A 20,788-nucleotide genomic window follows, 5' to 3' on the forward strand; every position below is an offset into this window, starting at 1 on the left:
ATCCAGTCCAGGGTCCCTCAGTGCATTTATTCTTTTTTTCCCATCAATCAGTCTCCTTTAATCAGTGACAGTGAACACTCAGTTTTTAGTTATATACATTATTTTTTAAATTTGTTTCAATGATGTGGTATTTGAAATTTTTTTTGAAACCAAAACCAAAAACTATGAAGTCTTTAATCTGGAGATGGCCACCAGGCTGAACGAAGCAGTAGCGATACCAGTGTTGTCTGCACAGCCCAGCGCCCGGGGGCCGTAGCTGTCAGCTCCATTGACGTCTGTGTGAGTTTCCTGTTAAAGCACAGACCATTGAATTATTCCAATGTTAATGTATTCTTTGCCAGATTATGCCAATAAAATGTGATTGGGGAGCAAAAATAATGACCAAATTGTCCTCAGTGAAGAAATCTGTTTAATTTTTTTTTTTTTTTACTTTTCAATTACACTTGACATTTAATATTCTATTAGTTTCAGGTGTACAGCAGAGTGGTTAGACATTTATAAAGTTTAAACAAGCACTTAGTTTCTCTTTTTTAACATTTTCAATTACTGCTCTTGTTTTATAGCTAAAGCAAGTTAGATGAAAGCTTGAGGCTATGAGAAACAAGCCTAGCTGTTTTAGTGACTTGGCCTTGAAAATAGCTCAGAATGATTTTGTGGTTTCATATTCCTTTTAAAGATCATTTTTGCTGATGAGTGCACAGAAGCTGAGGGTCGCCACTGGCACATGAAACACTTCTGCTGCCTTGAGTGTGAAACGGTCCTCGGAGGGCAGAGGTACATCATGAAGGACGGCCGCCCGTTCTGCTGTGGCTGTTTTGAGTCCCTGTATGCTGAGTACTGTGAAACCTGTGGGGAGCATATTGGTGAGTCCCTGACCCAGCCTGTCTTCACTGTCACGTTCCCATCAGTCTATTTATGATGGTCCACGGTCTTTTTTTTTTTTTAATTGAGGTATGAATTACATACAGTGAAATGTACAGATCTTCAATGTTTCAATTTGATGAGTTTTGACAAATAAATATATACTTAGTTCTTGTTATTTGAGGGATTTGTATTCTATAAAGTCACCCAAATTATTGAACAGTGAGCCATTGCTCCTAGGGGAAATACAGGGATAGGTTCCAGCCAGACCCTGGTCACATGTACTGTTGATTCATTAACATTGAACTCACAGCCAACAGCACTACAACTTGTGCCTGAATGAAGCTTATCTGACGTACATTTTTTTCTGTAAGGCACATCACCTCCTTCTTGCACTTAGGAACACTAGACAGCACCTCAGCACTACGTGTGGGGGCCATTTAAACAGCAAAACCAACAACAAGCACAAAAGCATGTACTAAATAGAAGAAAACATGGTACTAAATAGACCACAAACATGCTACTTGTTGAAAGTAGGACAGCTGAAACAAAAGGCAGAGGATCACCTTGTTGGACCTCACCTGGGAACATGTATGTCAGTCGACAGAAATGTTCCACCACTCTGCACACATCTACAAATGACTTTGAAAGCTCTGCAGGTATTGATTTTTGGGCTAATAAATTTTAGCAGGTAGGCAAATCCACAAATATGGACTTTGTGCGACCCACAACCCTATCAAGAAACAGAACATTTCCATCACCCCTTTTCCTATTTTTTCCTTCTCCCTTTGTTTCAAGGTTGAACTATAGCCTGCTATTCCATACTTTTTCAAAACAGGTGTCGACCATGCCCAGATGACCTATGACGGGCAGCACTGGCATGCTACAGAAGCCTGCTTCTCTTGTGCCCAGTGTAAAGCCTCTTTGCTGGGGTGTCCCTTCCTTCCCAAACAAGGCCAGATTTATTGCTCAAAAACATGCAGTCTCGGTGAAGACGTCCATGCCTCCGATTCCTCCGACTCTGCGTTTCAGTCTGCTCGATCAAGAGACTCCAGAAGAAGTGTCCGGATGGGCAAGAGCAGTCGGTCAGCGGATCAGTGTAGACAGTCTCTCCTTTTGTCCCCTGCTCTAAACTACAAGTTTCCTGGCCTTTCAGGCAATGCTGACGACACCCTTTCTCGGAAATTGGATGACCTGAGTCTCTCCAGGCAGGGAGCAGGTTTTGTCAATGAAGACTTTTGGAAAGGCAGAGTAGAGCACGAAACCTCAGAAGACCCCGAAGAATGGGCCGAGCATGAAGATTATATGACCCAGCTCCTCCTCAAGTTTGGTGATAAAAGCCTCTTTCAGCAGCAGCCCAATGAGATAGATATTCGAGCCAGTGAGCACTGGATATCTGATAACATGGTTAAAAATAAGACTGAGTTAAAGCAAAATAACCAGAGCCTTGCAAGTAAAAAATACCAATCTGATATGTATTGGGCACAGTCACAAGATGGATTGGGAGATTCTGCCTATGGCAGCCACCCAGGCCCGGCCAGCAGCAGAAGGCTCCAGGAATTAGATCTGGACCACGGGGCTTCGGGATACAATCATGATCAAACCCAGTGGTATGAAGGTTCCTTGGAGTGTTTGTCAGACTTGAAACCAGAGCAGAGTGTTCGGGATTCTATGGATTCTTTGGCTTTGTCTAACATCACAGGTACGTAATCTAGGGATTATGTGGTATTTGAAGAAGAGTCACTAAAAAGTCTGTTCTGAAAATTACAGCTCAGCACCAGTAGGGGCTATGTAATTAAAACTGTAGGCCAAAGGAAGGAAGGAGTTTCTGTTAAATGCCAACACTATATAGTAAAACAAACGTACATGTGTGTACGCATATGTATATAATCTTTCTGAGTAGGTATTACTGATTTATTTCGGTAATGGGGTCTGCATCTACGTCTGAAAGACACTGTTCTCATCGGATTGTGCTGTATGAATTTCAAGTTATGAAATCAGTCTGCACACTTTATATGGTGATAACATTTTGTGGTGTTCCTCTGAATTGCTGTGTGGCAGCAGATAGCTCAAAAATAGCTGAATATTACCCAGATTATAAAATAATTCCACTGTAATGTTATCAAAGCACATTCATATCAGTTATCCACATTTTATCCTTAAAATGAACCTGAGCTGTATACAGTGGATATTATATTGCATTTTCTAAATGAGGAAACTTGAATTACCAGAGGCTAAATGCCTAACTTTACAGAGGTTTTTAAAGGCAAGATCAAACCTAGCACCTAGCCCTCCTGAATCTCACACTTGGAATAAGTCTTCGGATACAAAAATATTGCTGTTGCATGGCTAGTTTTATAGTCAAACTAAATGACATCCAGTGCTTTCATAAAGGTGATAATTACTGTAATGTAGACAAGAAAGGCTTTCGCGGCTGCCCACTGCTAGACGCAACCCTGTGCCAGGTGCTGCAGCCACAAGGAAGGATAAGAGAGCGACCCTCCCAGTTTCTGTTGGGCTTGTCCAAGGAGAGTTGAGGAACAGTGGATAAGACCATATGATTTAAGCACCTCCTGTTTTCCGGGTCCTATGTTAGATGTTTAACACTGATCAGAAATAGACATTATTTGGTACACATAAAGGGTTAGGGCCAGACGTTCCTTGACTAGACAGGTGGAAAAACAGGGCTCCCTGTAGAAAGTAGGAAGTTCTATAGTACCCACTTGACAAGAGTCCACACCGGTCCTCACTGTCACTTCCATTCTACTGGGCCATATTCATTTATCTTCACTTGCTTGGGTCCTGTTGAAAAGGAGAACAGTATCAGTTTGGGGGAAAGTTTCTAAGTCAGAGTAATCTGGAAGTGGCATGTTATTTTATGGGTTGCAGGGGAAGAAGGCTGGATGACAGCCTAGGTTAGGGGTTGGCAAACTTCTGTGAAGGGCTAAATAGGGCTTCCGGGGCCAAACACTGTCTGCTACAACTACTCAACTCTGTCACTGTACAAAGCAACCATAGAAAATATGTAAGCAAATCGGTGTGGCCATACTCCAATGAAACTTTATCCAGATAGACTGTGGGTGGGATGTGGCCCTTGGGCTGTGGCTTACTGACCACCATCTAGGTATAAAACAAGGAAAACCAGTCTAGGTGTAAGAGGAGGATGATAATGGTGGCCATGTGGTGCAGAGGAAGGGATGGGTTTGGCTTTAATAGACTGAGAGGCAGAAGCTTCTAACATGTCATGTGAATAAATTGATGATGAGACTTTTTTGAAGAGCATTGAAATTGCTATTGCTCATGCCATGTGCTGTAACTAATATTTGGCTCCAAAACAACTGGACTCCTAAGAGAGGCAATGCCTCTTGAATTGGTAAAGTTGGTATCCCCTCTCTATCTGTGCATGTTGTTTTTACCTCATGGTTGTTAATCAGATTCTGGAATTTAGGCGAATCTTCTTTGAAATGCTTCCTTTCAGTAGCTTGTTTGTCAGAACATTAGGATTATTGAGAATGACATCTTGTTTTGGTTTTCCCTGTAGGGGCTTCGGTGGATGGAGAAAGCAAGCCGAGGCCATCATTATATTCTCTGCAAAACTTTGAGGAAATGGAGGCAGAAGATTGTGAGAAAATGAGCAATATGGGGACTTTGAACTCTTCCATGCTGCACAGGAGTGCAGAGTCCTTGAAGAGTCTAAGCTCAGAGCTGTGCCCAGAAAAAATCATGCCCGAGGAGAAGCCGGCACACCTGCCGGTGCTCAGAAGGTCCAAGTCCCAGTCCAGACCACAGCAGGTCAAGTTTTCCGATGATGTCATTGACAACGGCAGCTACGACAACATCGAGATCCGGCAGCCCCCCATGAGCGAGAGGACTCGGAGACGCGTCTACCATTTTGAAGAGAGAGGAGCCAGGCCTCACCACCACCGCCGCAGGCGGAGCAGGAAGTCGCGCTCCGACAACGCCCTGAACCTCGTGGCGGAAAGAAAATACTCCCCCAAGGACCGCCTGCGGCTTTACACGCCCGAGAACTACGAGAAGTTCATCCAGAACAAGAGCGCGCGGGAGATCCAGGCCTACGTGCAGAACGCGGACCTGTACGCGCGCTACGCCCACGCCGCGTCCGACTACGCGCTGCGCCACCCCGACGTGCCGCGCTTCCTGGGGCTCTACGGCGAGGACGACGACTCCTGGTGTTCCTCGTCGTCCTCCTCCTCCTCCGACTCGGAGGAAGAAGGGTATTTCCTCGGACAGCCGATCCCTCAACCCCGGCCGCAGAGGTACGCCTACTACACAGACGACCTTTCCAGTCCGGCGTCCGCACTGCCCACGCCCCCGTTCGGCCCCGGGACCACCAAATCCAAGAAGAAAAGGGGACACAAGGGCAAGAACTGTATTATTTCTTAACCTAGTAGCTGTGGAGATCATGTTTAAACTTAGCCATTAACCATCTTGAAGCATATCTTTTTTTTTTTTCCATAGGAAAGTTGCTAAAATAGCTTAAAGTGCTTTGCCCATGTAAATGAGCCCCGACTGCTGTTTACATTGTCAGGTTAACTTTGAGGAGGTGTGATTTCTCCAGGTTACCCTCCCCGGATGGTGCCCGGTTGCCACAACCAGTCAGGTGCATTACAGTTTTACGTTGCTGCTTTGGTCTCCAGTCCGCAAGAGAATCCGACAGACACTGTCGCGAGCAGATTGGACAGGGGTGTTGATTTTAGATAACGGAGAACTTCAGCCACCTTTGTAAAGCAATAGTGTTTGTCGTCCGTGTTCGCCAGGTTGGCGCAGGTCCTGATCGGTCTGTCTTGTTGTGCGGCATGCACGTGGTCACATTGACCCAGCCAACATTGTGCGTCCCATCCCACGAGGCCACCCCGTCCCCACCGCAGTCCTCTTTAGCCAGGTAAACATTGTATTGTATTAGCTCGAGCTACAGATTGGGGGGAGGGGGGGAAGAAAAAAAATTTGCTATTTATAATGTAGTATTTCATAGACTTAAGTGTATTACTAATTTAACGGTGCAAATATTAATGTACATACTGTACAGTTCAGATTTTAAAGCTGATATTTTTATATCCCTGAATTGCAAGATGTTTGTTACACTGCAGTGCTAGATTTGTTAGGGAACCAGAAACAGCATTTATGGATGAAATGATTGCTTGTATTTTAGTCAGGGTTTATAAGTTTAGATGGTCAAATTTATATTGCCTAGTGATGGAAAGTTTTTTTTTTTAATTTTTTTTCAATATTAAAAAGGCTCTGTATGCATGGTGGGGCTATGTAAATACTCTTTAAAACTATGGCCCTATTAATCTTACCAGTGTTATTTATGGGTCAAGCAATGTAAACTGTATAAATGTAAAAACAAACAAAAAAGCCCATATATACCCCTGGAATATATGGTAAAAACAAGTAGAAACTGTTTGGGTGGACGTTTTCCCCCCCCTTTGGGGATGGTGTATGTTGGGGGGGGGGTGCCGCTCCTATTTTTAGCAAGGTGGTGATTATCTCTTGGGAAGAGACCCAAACTACAAGGATCTGCTTTTTTGTGGCAGAGGACTTTGTAGATTTATTATTTGAAGAGAGGCTATTCCTTTTCATCCCTCCCTTCCAGCTAATTTGTTGGCTTTTAGCAGCAATTTTGAAAACTGGGCCTTCTGATTATGTTTTTCTTTTAAAAATCTGTAAATTAGAGGATGTCGTACCACTGACTACTTCAAGTTAATATGAGGTTCTATTTCAAGGGAAAATTATCTTGGATTTGAACTAATGAGCTGATACTTTGTTATGTGCCATTCTTGCACGTACGTTTCAGTCCTAACTAAAGTCCTAGTGGTACTTTGGACCTTTCAGAAGGTATTTAATAAACAATAAATAATGAACTACTTACCTTTCTGAACACAGATGTTTGCAAACATATCCAGATAACTCGCGCTTTCCTCCTGTGTTCAGGCACGCTTTATCTTGCCGTCCTTCTGCCAACAGACCATCTGACTCCTGCAGGTCCCCGGCCTCTACTGGTAGGTGGGAAGGGGGACTTGTGGCACAGAGGCACAGTTGTATTCAGTGGAATGGGGAAAAGCTGCTAGGCCTTGGGAACAGTGACATGAATCCAGCAGGTAAACCAGTGGTGGACAGCGTCCCCTCTACACATCCCCTGGACACAGCAAGGCTTTGTACCTGGGCTAGACAGAGCCCCTTCAGAAGCACCACTGGTGTGAGCTTTCCTCAGGAACTCGACCCTCAGTTCCCTGGCCGGGCTCATTAAAAAGCATGTCAGCAACGAAGAGGCAGTACATGTACCTGGTAAAAAAGTTCAAACAAGAGCAGAGTTTCTCCTCTCTACCCTTCGTCCCCAGTCCCTCCGTTCCCCTCCCCAGAAGAAACCACTGTTATCCATTGCTAGTGTATCCTTCAGCTGTTAAAGTATATTTACATAAATGTGCCTCTTTTAAAAACAATAGCAAACTCTACATACCGAGACTTGCTACTCCACTTCATATGTGGACATTTCACATTAGTGCGTGTAGGTCTACCTCATTCTTTCAGTGACTATGTAATATTCCACTTCGGGATACACCATAATTCACGTAACTAGGGCCTTGGTGATGGACTTGAATTCCCTCATAGATGCCTTATCCTGCACTGGCACATGCACACTGATTCTAAACAGCATAATTACTGGAACAAAATTTATGCATTAAAGATTTTTGATGGGTATCAACAGTTTTCCTCCAAAAGAAATAATCTTGACATCCTAACAGTGTATGTGAGTCCTTATTCCAACACAGTCTTACATTACCACACAGTAATAAATTTCTTGATTTTGAAAACCTTTTTGGAACCTAATGCTGAGAAGAGTGGGCATCCTTTTAGAAGAGGCTGTTGCTATAAGTTGCTTATAAAAGATGGGTAACAAATAATAAACAGGTATGCTTAGCCTGGGGAAATGTGGGTATAAACTGAAGTCACTGTTCTCAGTGGTTTTCAAGTCATCTCAAAAGATTCATTTCTTTTGCTTCTCACCCTATTCATCCTTTTCATTTCCTTATTGTAAGGGTTAGCTTGCCAAAGGCTTAAGGAAATGCAGAAATATCTACAATATTAACACAACCGTTAAAGCTTATCTACAAAGGAAGAAAGGGAAGCGACTGCCTTGCAATTCTATAAAGAATTGGCAAGAAAATGAAGCATAGCTGCTAAAAGGTGCGCATAGATTTACTTCTTAACAAGAGTGCAATATATGTGGTCATTCACTAAGGAATCAGATGTTAAAACCACCTCTAATCTCTAGATGGGTGAAGCAGGATTCTCAGGGTTGCATTTTCCTCACTTCAGACCAAATTGAAGAACATTTTGCTTAAGATCCATGGACAGACACTGATAAAACAGGAACTCTGGTGTGTGACTTGCCATTGAGTTGGCTCCTTCTCCCAGGGACCCTATGAAGGAGGGATGTCCACAATGTCCTGTCCTCAACAGCCCTTCTCAGCTCCTGTAGACTCATATCTATGGCCGCTTTTGTGGAGTCACTCCGTCTCACATTTGGTCATCTTTTCCTGCTGCCTTCTATTTTTTCCAGAATTAATATCTCTTCCAAAGAACCCCGCCTTCTCCTGATGTGCCCCAAGGAATGGTAGAGCAGCTTCAGTTTTGTCATTTTGCCACCAGTGACGTTTCACGCTTAATTTGTTGTAGGACCTGCTTGTTTGTCTTTCTGGCTGTTTAAGGCTCTGGTAGAATTCTAACTCTGTCTTTAAAATGAATCATTTGCTTTTCTAGTCGGTCACCTTCTGCGTGTGCACGTAGTAATTGAAACCATGAAGGTGTGGATGATCTTAGGCTTGGTCTCGAAAAGCACATCTTTGTTCTTAGTGATCACCCCTAATTCTTCCCTGCTCTTCAGAGTCTCAGTCTTCTCTTGACTTCTTGGCTGCAGTCTCCATGTGAATTAATGACTGAGCCAAGGTAAGCAAAATCCTTAACAATTTCAATGTCATCATTGTCTTATGTTTTAAGGCTGTATATTTCTGTAGTCTTGATTTTTATCTTCTTGATATTCAAATGCAGTCCTGCTTTGGCACTTTCTTTTTTCACTTTCATTAGAATTTCCAAATTATCGCAACTTTCTGCCAGTAACATGCTGCCATCTGCATATATTATTGATATTTCTTCCACCAGTTTTCACTTCTCCTTCCTCTGAGTCTTGCCTAGTATTTTGTATATGTTCTACATACAGATTAAACAAGTAGATAAAATGCACCCTTACCTGCCACCTTTGCCTATAGGAAACCGTTCTGTCTTTCCATATCCCGTCCTGACAGTGGCTTCCTGCTCACAGTTGAGTGCTGAGGCACGCCCACTTCTTTCAGGGCAATCCATAGCCTTTCCTGACCCATACAGTTGAAGGCTTTACTGTTGTCTATAAAATATACACTAACCTTCTAAATTCTCTCAAGCACTCCTTTTTTAAGCTCTCGTTAAAGAGAATGATTCAGTTTGTGTGTGTACTTGCTATTCTTGACATTCTGCTTTCTAGTTCCCGAGTTAAATAAAGTCAAGAAGTGAAAGGAGATACACTATCATTTGCTGTCTAACCCTTTCACTTTACATACAATCATGGGCCTTCTTAAAAGGGTAGTGACATTGTAGTGGGCACCCATGGCTGCTAGACTTCCACATGTGGCACACACCCCTTCCAAACGTGGTCCTTGGATGATGGGACGTGGAGGTGTCAGTGTGGACACGTTTTGGGAGTGGCCAGAATGCTTCAGGATGGGCGTTATAAACATAGTGTGCCCACACACCGGTTTATTGGGCTTCTTTTCTAATGGACACTTGACTGCTGCCACGGAAAGGAGAACCAGTTGCTAGACCTTCAGACTTTTTTAAGAGAAATTGGGAATTTGAACTTTTGTTAACTATCCCAGCTTTCAAATCCTAGTAGCTAATTCAAACATTTCTGAAACACTGAACAAAATGAGCCTGCCATCAGCAAGTCTCCAATGCATGAGTCAGAAATGCAGGAGCCTGACGCTGATTCCCCTGAACATTGGGGCTGTCTAGGGGAAGCATAACTAATTACTGCATGTAGGAGTACACACATTTTTTGGATACACAAAGAAGAAAAATAGGATCGAAAAAAATTTCACTAACAGCCTCTATCAATTCAATGTTAGTAACATAATTATGATAAAAATCTAACTAGTCAAATGAGGAAATTGCTAATTGCCTAGTTAGATTCTCTAGGCATTCTTTGGACGTATTTAAAAGCAGAAGGCTTGTTCCTGTACAGTCCGCATGGATTTTCTGCAATCTCTCACCTTAGGAAGGCTTCCAGGTAAACTGGGCCAAGGAAAAATGAGCAGGAGCAAACTGAATTTTACAACTCTGAGCTCACAGTTTGCCAAGGTCTTAGAATGCTGAACCTTTCCGGGGGGAATAAAGTTCAAGGCTGGCTTTCACAAAATGAAGTGTGGAGGAAAAGATACTTGGTATATATACTTGGTCACAGGATTAGAGCCAATTCTCTTTGGACAGACCTACTACAATCCCCATTTTAAGTATCAATTTTAGCCTCAAACTTTAGAGAATTCTACCTCTCTACTGCTGTACAGGTGCTGCTAGGCCAGCTGGAGAACTTGCAGTCCATTCTCACAAGCATTTGATCACAGACAACAGAGTACCACCATTAACAATATGAACCCAGTTCTCTTAAATGCTAATACTTGTTTCAGCATTTTTATGTAAATGAGCCAAGCAACTGACATTGGAAAAGACGATTACTAGGCTTACATAAACCCACCACAAAGTTGACCTTGGAGTAGTACAAAGCATACTATGCTCCAGGAGCCAGAGACCTGGGTAAGGAGACTCACCTCTCTCATCAGCTCGAGCAGGTCAGGTGCTCTGACCCAGTTTCCACCTCGGTAAAACAAGAGGTCCAGACCATCTCTACGGCTTCCTTCCAGCTGCAGTATTCTTTGGAGACTGAATTTTTCAGGTCAGAAAAATCTTCCCAGTCAGGATAGTGTTGTTTCCCTTTTCTGACTTTCATCTACCAACACATCTGTCTGGCCAGGATCCCAGAAAGGATGATCCTTCCAAAGACCATGATTCCTGGGAGTTGGAAACTAGGGAGTTGGTGTTTCTTAGTATCAGTGATTGGATCCTGAATGGGCAAGAGTGAACGTTAAACTAAAGCATGAAAAAGTTTGGAGATGATCTCCCCCCAAAATGCATGTGCTTCAAATTGGCTTTAGCTTCATTCATTAAACAGTCTGAAGATGGCAGCATCATCTTCCTCCCTCATGTTATTTATTTCTCCCTAGTTTTACCAGGATGAAAAGTAAGGTTTTGCTTTTACATCTCAGAGGGCTGCTAATGGTAGCAATCTTAGTCTGGAATCTCTGAACATGTAAGTGAAGCTGAAAAGGTGTGAAACTATATTTAATTAATGTTGGTTCCTAGAATAGTAGAGTTGAATTACCAGGTTCAACTCACTTAAATGGCTCTTCTCTAAATCCACCAGGGGTCCAGGTACAGCACCTAGAACTGTGTCCTGAGCTACACTGTGGCCATGGGGGCTGTAACCCAACATGGTGCTTGCCCCTTAACAGCTACCTCTTATGAAGGAATCTCAAAGGTGTTTCTAAAAATAGCTCCAAAGCAGAAGTCATAGGAACCAATAGGGAAGAGAGTAGCAACTGAGGATAAAGGGACCACCACATTTTCCTACTTTTCCAAAAACACTGAGTTTATAGAGTTTAAAGATTTGAGTAAATCTCTAGCTCTGCCACTTCCAGCTATCTGACCTAGGCAAGTTATAACCTCTTGCCCTTAAATGTAAAAAAGAATAAAATCCCCATCGGCTTATTACATGGGAAAATGTTTGTGATGCAGAAAACACTAGAATGAGGTTCTAACCTTGTTCAGATAGTGAAACAATTGAAGAACCTGGGGCTTCTCAGAATCCTACAAAATATTTAGTATATTAAACCTGAAATACATTTTAAGCTACATCCAATATGGTACACTAGATTCTGCTCTAAAGAAGTAGCAGTATACAAAGTTTTTAAAATGGGAAATTCCTGCCAAAACGGGGCTGCTCCCACACCCCTGTATCCCCAGCTTAGCTGTTAAGGATGTCTTCCCACCTCAGGACAGGGGCAGGGCATGGAGGCCAGGGCCATCAAGCTGCCCCAGGGGGTGAGGAGGTACTGAGGAAGCTTCATCTCTTCTCTTGGACCCTGGGGTGGATCAGGTGGTTCCTACATTGTAAAGAATAGATGATTCTCACACAAGACCATCTCTCAACTGAGTAAGCCCTGCAGTGTTCACAACACCATCCACTGTGATATCCTTGGGCTGGAGTGGTGGGAGGCCACGTTGGCATGAGCCCATGGCACAGCTAACATTCGGCCCTGTCTAGGAGAGGAAAGGGAAATTAAAGGCTTGAGCAAAAAACAGACACCTCAGCCTGGTAAGCTGCAGCTCTGATGGACTGCATCTCCTTTCACTCCTCACCCAGCCTCATGTCCCCCACAGCCCCATCCACTGGGGGCTGACCCTCTCCTGGCTTTAGAAGCCTTCCCCACCTTATCCATCAGACAAGTGCAGGGTGTGGGCAGAGATGGGCATCTCGGATCTGGTGCCAGGGAGGAACCCAGTTGGCTGGAGCTGGACCCACCTGAAGGTATCACAGACACCGGGCCAGTGTCTTTCTCCGGAGTTTGGTCACGAAGGATGGACTCTTTCCACTTGGGGGATGTGGGGACAGTCACTAGATCCTCTCCCTTTGTCCAGGCAGCTTGCCCAGCCTTATCCTCTCAGTGAACCCTTGGTGCCCTCAGAGAATGTTTGTGTTCCAATAAACCACTACCATTTCACACATATGCACACAAGAATGAGAAAAGGAGTTTTAAAACCTTATACATTCGTAGTGATAGTGGTCTATCATTAGAACACCATTAATCTGAGACAGCAGAGATCAAAAAAGTGCGCCATAGAAACAAGCTGTCTACTGCTATACAAATGTTTGAGGCTTTAATGATAGTTCTCGTCAAGGGACACTTCACATACAACTTGAAACAAATTCCATGGACTGGCAAAGCCTTTAATATAATCAGTCCGTGTTATGACCAGATCACTTACTACAATGGAAATGCAGGACTTGTGCAGCAAGCCAAAGTCAACTTCAGTAGAGCTAACCCTCAAATACTTACATCAATCATTTATATTAATCTGAGCAAAAGGTGAGCTGCTAACAAGAAACCAATCATGTGGCTTAAACAATAAAGATGTTGATTCCCCTTTCATGCAACAGTTCAGTGACACTGCATGGGTCATACAGGAATCCAGGCTCCTTCCATCCTGTTCTTTGCTCTCAGGGCTGGGCCGCTATTGCTACTGCTTTTGGGAAGGGATAAGAGACAGCGTGAAGGAGGAATATCTATTGTCCTAAAGGTCTCAGCCCAGAAGTAGCTGCATTTTCACTTGAATTCTGTAGGAGAGAACCTAGCCTAACTTGGTCACACCTAACTGCAAGGGGAATGTAGCAAATACACTCCTCTAGTAAAGCAGTCATATGACTTGGTTTTGAAAGAAAATATATTCTGCTAACTACCTTAATTACTAGCCTCCCCCTTCTTTTATCACTGAATTGGGTAACATCAGTGCTCTGAAGAAAACTTAGAGGAAGGAGGTGATAAATGTACTGTGTGTAACCCACAAACAGTGGTCTTGGTGTGGCAAGCAGAATGTGGCCATCCCTATGGGAGCCCCAAGTGCCAGCCTCAGCAGGGCTATAGCAGTAGAGCCACCAGGGGACTGGGGGTCCACAGCACTGAATACGGTCCACCATGAATATGACCAGACCACTGTCTCCAAAGTTTCTGTCAAAAAACTGTCAGAATCCTGGACTTCGGGATCTTTGGCAGGAAACTCTGAAACGAGGCTGAAACCACTATACAGTATTTTGGCAGTGTAGCAGAGTCCTTTCTTAAGGGGACCTGGCTCCCCTGTCCTTCAAGAGGTTCTGGGTCTACAATCTGCCTCAGGCCTAGGAAGTGGCTCAGGGTGTAAAAGAAATCAACATTTCTGGCAAGAATAAATACAAAAGTAGTATTTTCAAACCTCACTGTTAAGTAGGAGAGAAGGATAAAGTTATAAGCATTCAAAATCCTTCATATTCTGCTCTCAACCTACCTTTCTCTACATTTGTCCCCTATAATCTTCCCCAACCAGCTTCAGTCCCTATACTGTTCCCTCCTCCTAGACTTCAAATACCTCCCTTTCTCTGCTTGAATAAATCTTATTCCTCCAAGACCCAGGGGTCCAATTTTGCTTCCTTTGTCAAGCCTCAACAAACTTAAGTATCTAAAACATTCCAAATTATGCTAGAAACTTGGGTCACAAAGACAACCTGGTTCCTGAGCCCTCCAGAGGTTACAATAAAGATGTAGGATTTTAATCCTACACTTCTCTGAAACTCAGGCTCATTATCACGCAACTACTGAGCACTACCGTGTGCCAGACTTTTATGTTTAACTGCTTTCTCAGGTAGCAAGACTCCATAAGACACCAAAGGTAGTAATATCTCAATCCTCAAACTTCATCCTGCTGAGCAGGTGAACTGAACACTAAGGAATAAGTCTGCAGTAGAAAGGAATAAAAATTTACATTTCAGCAGAACACTTTAAGCCTGTTAAGAAGAAAAAAGACAATATAATTATTTAAACCTGGTTGCTTTATTTCGCACTTTTAAAATTCACAAAAAGCTTCACAATATCTGCTTTCCCCTTTTGATCATCAAGGCTTTATATAAGACAATGAAAATGTTATCACATCAGTTGGGAATATTCAAAAACAATGGATAATTTACAAACAAATTTTTTTTTTATAAAGAACGTTTTGCAAAATACACACTCTGGTACACATCTGAATTAATCTATCCTAAAATTAGATTTTAAAGCTTAAAAAAAACTCACATAGTTTTAACACTGACAAGCCTACAAGAATAATGCTGATGGCAAGTTATAAAGAGCTTTAAATGCTGAATGGAATTTGGGGGAGCGGGAGAAGAAAAATGATCTGTTGAACCTATATTAAATGCATCTGTGAGTTAAAGTTCTACAATTTAATGAATTTCAAAAACGTGAACAACTCTTTGCCTCCATGGTATTTTCTCAAGTTTTATTTTTAAACTGTGACATCTTGACTAAAGAAAAGAACCCTGGAATTAGAACTTTTAAGGAGGAGGAGAACGTGGGGGCAGGGGAGAAATAAGATCAGTACTTTCAGTCTTTCTAAAGTGGATGTAACAAACAAAACCATTGTTCACATTAGGAAACACCAGATATGATACATGGCGTTGAATTTGACATATGTATAACATCTAAATGGAAAAAAAAAATTCAAGGTGGTCTTATATAGGAAATTTAAGAAAATAATTGCTGCCTTCAGTTCAATTTTAAATTTGTGAAATGGCATAATACATGTTTTGAGGTACCTATTAAAGATCTGCTAAAATTATTTATATTGCTATTTCCACATTTAATAAAATTTTTATCTACTCTGGGGTAGCTGTTAAGATACTATCAATAAAGACCAGCAAAAAATGATGCCAGAATTCAAGTGGGGAGAGCGTGGAAAAGGAAAGAGGATGGGAGAATAGTGACTTTGGACAGTAATAACAAACACGATTTTAAAGGTTTCCTAACTCATGCCACAAAATTACATACTTTGGCTAAATGCCACTGGGCAGCTGGAAGTCATCAGGAAATGAGTGGAATATCCTAATCGGCCCAGTTAGTCGTAACTAACCTGTTATTTGGATGGCTCGCTCCTGAAGGATTGCTTACAATGGACTCCTTGGAGAAAGGTAGTGGTGCTAGCCTTACTACCTCCTCTGCTTTGTTTCTTCCAAGAACAATTTTGAAGGGCTAAGCACCCCTTAAACGGGCAGCAGAACAATGAAGTTGTTAAACTATAAAGTTAACAAAGGCATAATTTGCAAATGGTTTAGTCATGGGAATGTTATTACTCATTTTTCTTGAGACGGCAAATTTGGGCCATTGAAAAAATGAAGCTCTACTACTCCCTCACATTCTAAATATTTCTTTCAATCAGAAATTTTAAAAGAAATCTCAGCTTTAAAATAGCTCTCATCTTGCATTTCAAATTACCTATATATAATGTTGTTTAAGGCTCACACAAGAATTTTAGGATTATTTTAATAGAAGACAGTAATTTAGGTTCATTTACTTGGAAAAGAGGATTTTAGTGTGAGGTGTCTTGTAAGAGATTTAAGTGCTCTAGTTACCACAATGAGAATTTACACTCAAAGCAAATATTCTCTAAGATACCAAGGTATTCAGTTTCTTTGGATCTTATTCTTGAACATATTAAAACTGACAAAGCCTAAGATAAGCAAGCAAGAAGTCAATAAAATCACAACTTAGAATTCTAACATTTTCACAAGGTCTCACTGACTATGAAAAGCAAAACGACTAAATGTTTAAATGGAGCGATCTCTAAAAATTACACTAGTGTGACCGAACAAACGGTCACGTACTACGGGAGACTACAGAACATGAGTAAGTACAGAAAGCCGTTCTCCAGACTTGGAACATTACTTGACCCATCATTTTAGAAGGGGAAAAAAAACTACGGATTAGGAGGCTCTACTGGTTAAAAAAAAATTCTAATTAAAATATCTTAAGATTCTTTCACATGTTTATTTAATATTGGAAAGGTGGTTAACTATCATAAAGTACTTCTCTCCATCACAAAAATCCATATATTAAGGATTCACACAATCCAGGAAAAAAAAACCCTAGAAACATTTTTTTGCCTGAGCAAGTAAATTTCTAAAACGGCTCTCCAAATTCTTGACTAGAGGTGTCATACTCTGCAATGAAATGCTTGAGTTCTTCAACACACCGCTCACCTATTTCATGTAAATTCTGTCTCAGTGCAAACTGTATGGACTTTTCTAATGAAGGATCTTTTTCAATCAGCATTTTCACAACCATCCCGAAAGTCTCACAGTCTTGCCGGTAAACCTAGGAAGGTGAAATACATTGTGGTTAGCTAAAAGTGAAAATTATTAGTCAATGTCTGAGCAGGTTCAGTTGGCAGAATTATGATGTTAAAGTTTAAAAGGGAGACGCAGTAATAAGGCTGAACTTCTGTTGGCCCTGAGCAGTCACTACTGCGAAAGGACATGTAAACCTCTATCTTTGAGGTCTGCTAACAATTTGAATGAGGAGAAGAACACTGATGTACTGCATTACTCACTGTAGAAGGCACGGCACATGCCAGCATAAGACAGTCTATAAACAGGACATCCGACCAGCAATGAGAAGAACTAGGAACAAAGACGAGCTAGGTAAGGCACATTAATGGCTTGACTCATTTACTTGTTTGGAAGAAACAAGTTTCTGAGCCCCTAACTTCAGATTATTTGTTTGAATCATGACCAGATGGCAAATTCAAAATTCTGTTTAGTATACAACAGAGTATAAGAATGCCAAAAATATCTATTTGAAAAAAACTTTTCAAGTTGTAAACTATTTAACTATAAAGTCATCAAGGCAGAGTTGAGATCCAAACAATGTTACACACGCACATCGCTGTACACATGCACACACGTGTGTATATAAATACACATACTTAATCATGTGCGTTTTGTGCCTTAATGTTTACAGTTTACTATTTTACTTTAATTTGTATATATAGTTTTTATCAGTGGCAATTAGATGTTATTTCCTGTCCAAAAATTGCTGTTTCCCCACAGTTAAGGAAATGTCATTTCCTTAATTTGTTGTCACAAAATGCATTTCAGATTTCTGTGCTATTTTTCATTTATAATTTATGTGTTTAAAAAATTACAGATAAGTCTCCATGACATTAAGTGAAATACAAATTATCTTATTTTTAAAACCTACTAATTTAATTTTGACTTTCCTAAAATTTAACAAAAACAATATAACATGTTTATTCTCTGAAAAAGGATTTTGTTCACTTAGAAAATTTTTTAAAAAGTGATTTGAGATATTGCTTGGCTTATGATAGTGCTTATTCCTCAAACGACCACTGCTAGATGGTGGTTGATGCTATATTTTTTAAATGTCTGTGATATTTGATTCCTTAAAAATAGATATTAGAAGAGTATTTAATATTGACTCTCATACTACATTCATGTCCTTGCTCTTGAAAACTATTTATAAGCCTTCAGGAAATTAAAAGGGTAAGTTCTTCAAATGACAGAGAAATTAAAACATATAAAACCCTTAGCTGCCTTCTCTACCTCAGCATGCACACACATTTTGCTAAATGATGACATTTACTTGTAATAGCAATTAAGCTTAGTTCAGCTATTTAAACCAAACATTTATTTCAGTTTACCCTAAGATTTACGTGACCCAGAGTTGGTAACACTACCCTAATGAAGCAACACAGAAACGGTATACCGTTCCCATAGTATGTATGATGTCAAAGCAACACAGCACATCAACCGGTCTGACAAACACACAGCACCCAAGGCAGGCCGATGCAGCCCCCGTGGGGGAAAGTCAGACCATGAAGCTTCATCAGTCTCACTGGAGGTGAATTCCTTTCCAAACCAGTCAGCCCACATAATAACAGCATCTGAACACCAACCACAGGCCTAGCAGACCACTTTGTGGGTGGCCTAAATTTTATGGGCTTCTTTATAACAGATGTACTAGATGAGGATAATGTTACACTGTGAATTAACCTGCAAATTCTTTAATGTAAATCTGCTGTTTTACCTAAACTCTAACTCTTCATTTAGCATATTTACAGAACATACATGTGCTACAGATTTGCATATCAAAAGTAAAACCATATTAAAATATGTTCATACATTTATTTAATTGTAAAATATCACTCTGGAGATAAGATAATACAAGAATTTAAAGATTGTGTTTTATTTTTTCATTGTAAGTACTTTTTGAATTATTCATTGTAACAGACAAAATTTTGTACATTAGTCAACAAGCAGAACTGCATAAAGCAAGGTAGTCCTCTACCAACAGGCAAATTTTCTAAAAAGACTGCTTAAAATGCACTGGTTGGACATCAGACAGGAAATAATTAGTTTTTTGTTAAAGGAAGAACCACACCCTCCAACATTTTATAAATAAAATTCACCACCGTCAGAAACCTGTTTCCGAAATCTGCTCCACAGTAAACGCAGTCCCAAACAGGAAGGGTGTAGTTATCTGCAGGAGAGTTTGTCTGCTTACGGTCCCCAGCTGGAAATGCGTTATAATCTTCACATTTGATATCGACAGGCCACACAGAACGATTATTTTGTTTTTGCTTTTTCCCCTGATTGGACCTCATCAAAATGGGAAACAGGTTAAAGTTTGGGTGGGGTTCACATAAACTGCAAAGAAATGTAGTTAAATTTGCCAGTACAATAAACCACTATTCGAATGTGGTTTCACACAGTCCTTTATTATAGTAGCTTGTGTTAGTAGTTAAATGCTCACAAGGTACTTCTAGAATAAAGTAATATGATAAAATAAACTACCAAGGCCTTTTATTACTATTAATTATGTTCCTGGTGACTGGAAGAAGAGTATCTGGCCAAACTCAATGGCAAGTTTGTTCTATCTAAAATACCTGTAATGACATAAAATGTCTCTAAAATGTATATTATTTGAGGCCTTAACTCTGATCCCACAAAGAGAGAAACCAAAAATTAAGGGAACGTGACTTGTTGGAATTTTCATTTCAGAAACCCCCTTTAGCAGCAGCGTTACAGTGCTGGAAGAGCAGTGTGGTGGAGTGTCAGAGATCGCAGGGCTGTGCTGTTTAATACAGTAGCCAACTAGCCACAGGAGAACACTTAAAGTCAAATATACATGCGTATACTTATCTTAATATTAATTTATATTAACACTAGGCGGTAACTGGTTAACTGCTGAAGTCATACATACACATGTAAGGAACCTTTTAAGGTTCCTTAAAAGGCTGAGGAACTAAATAAGACCAATTATTTTCTCTATCATTAAATGCCTCATCACTTCCGTATAATTTCCTTGATCTGAACTCATTGGTTCAAATGCTCTATGTCTTGTGATCATCCTAGTTGGAAAGGTAGACATAGAGAATTAAAACAAAGCATAAAGGAGATATCTACTATAGAAGGCATTATGGAAGCTGGAAAGAGCAGAGAAGCAGTTTCATAAGCAGGTTTATTGAATTCGAATCCTGACTCTCGCCACTGTGGCAGGCTGATAATGCCCTCTACCCCCACACCCAAGACGTCCACATCCTAATTTTGGGAACACATGGATATGCTGTAATAGGTGAGCTACCTCATTAGGTGTAAAGGACTTTGCAGAAATAATTATGTTCAGGACTTGGAGATGAGATTATCCTGGAACATCCAGATGGGGAAAATATAATCACAAAATCCTGAGAAAAGGAATGCAGGAGGGGAAAAAAAAAAGGAAATGAGACCACAGAAATAGAAGTGGAATGATGAGCTTTAAAGATGGAGGAAGGAGCTACCAGCCAAGGAACGAGGCAGCATCTAGAAAATGAACAAGGCAAGGAAACGATCCCCCCCAGCACATCCTGAGGAAGTGTGGCCCCGCAGATGCTTTGGTTTAGGCCTGGTGAAGCACATTTCTAACTTTACACATTTTTTTCAATCTCACATGGAATATTCACCAGAATAAACAACATTCTAGGCCATAAAACATAATAAATTGAAGAAACAGGAATCACACAAAATATGCTCTCAAACCACAATGGAATTAAATTAGAAATCAACAGAAAGATAGCTAGAAAATCTCAAAATATTTGGAGGTTAAACAACACTTTCAAATAATACACAGGTCAAAGAAGTCTCAAGAGAAATTTTAAAATATTTTGAACTAAATAAAAA

General features: G+C 40.9%; 2 protein-coding genes and 1 long non-coding RNA gene across 15 annotated transcripts in view; 1 reads left to right on the forward strand and 2 right to left on the reverse strand.

The window, feature by feature from the left end:
• The window catches only part of PRICKLE1 (prickle planar cell polarity protein 1), a 100,642-nt gene extending 93,894 nt beyond the window's left edge, over positions 1–6,748 (forward strand). For all 6 annotated transcript variants that reach the window (XM_053921598.1, XM_053921600.1, XM_045184226.3 and 3 more), the window contains exons 6-8: positions 677–863; positions 1,700–2,563; positions 4,403–6,748. In XM_053921598.1, coding sequence (XP_053777573.1) covers positions 677–863; positions 1,700–2,563; positions 4,403–5,265 — 1,914 coding nt within the window. In that variant the 3' untranslated portion in view covers positions 5,266–6,748. The remainder of the gene's footprint in view (positions 1–676; positions 864–1,699; positions 2,564–4,402) is intronic.
• Positions 2,133–4,413, reverse strand: LOC123478186 (uncharacterized). Its single transcript, XR_006653331.3, has 3 exons — positions 4,278–4,413; positions 3,585–3,663; positions 2,133–2,257 (listed from the first exon to the last, which is right to left on the reverse strand). It is a non-coding gene; the product is annotated as an uncharacterized lncRNA (long non-coding RNA).
• Positions 6,749–14,590: 7,842 nt separating the features above from the next.
• PPHLN1 (periphilin 1) overlaps positions 14,591–20,788 on the reverse strand; it is a 103,919-nt gene continuing 97,721 nt past the window's right edge. For all 8 annotated transcript variants that reach the window (XM_053921602.1, XM_024575905.3, XM_045184230.2 and 5 more), the window contains one exon: positions 14,591–16,925. In XM_053921602.1, the coding sequence (XP_053777577.1) occupies positions 16,731–16,925 (195 nt within the window). In that variant the 3' untranslated portion in view covers positions 14,591–16,730. The remainder of the gene's footprint in view (positions 16,926–20,788) is intronic.

The sequence above is a fragment of the Desmodus rotundus genome, chromosome 3 (assembly GCF_022682495.2).
Source record: "Desmodus rotundus isolate HL8 chromosome 3, HLdesRot8A.1, whole genome shotgun sequence".
NCBI classification, from domain to species: Eukaryota; Metazoa; Chordata; class Mammalia; order Chiroptera; family Phyllostomidae; genus Desmodus; species Desmodus rotundus.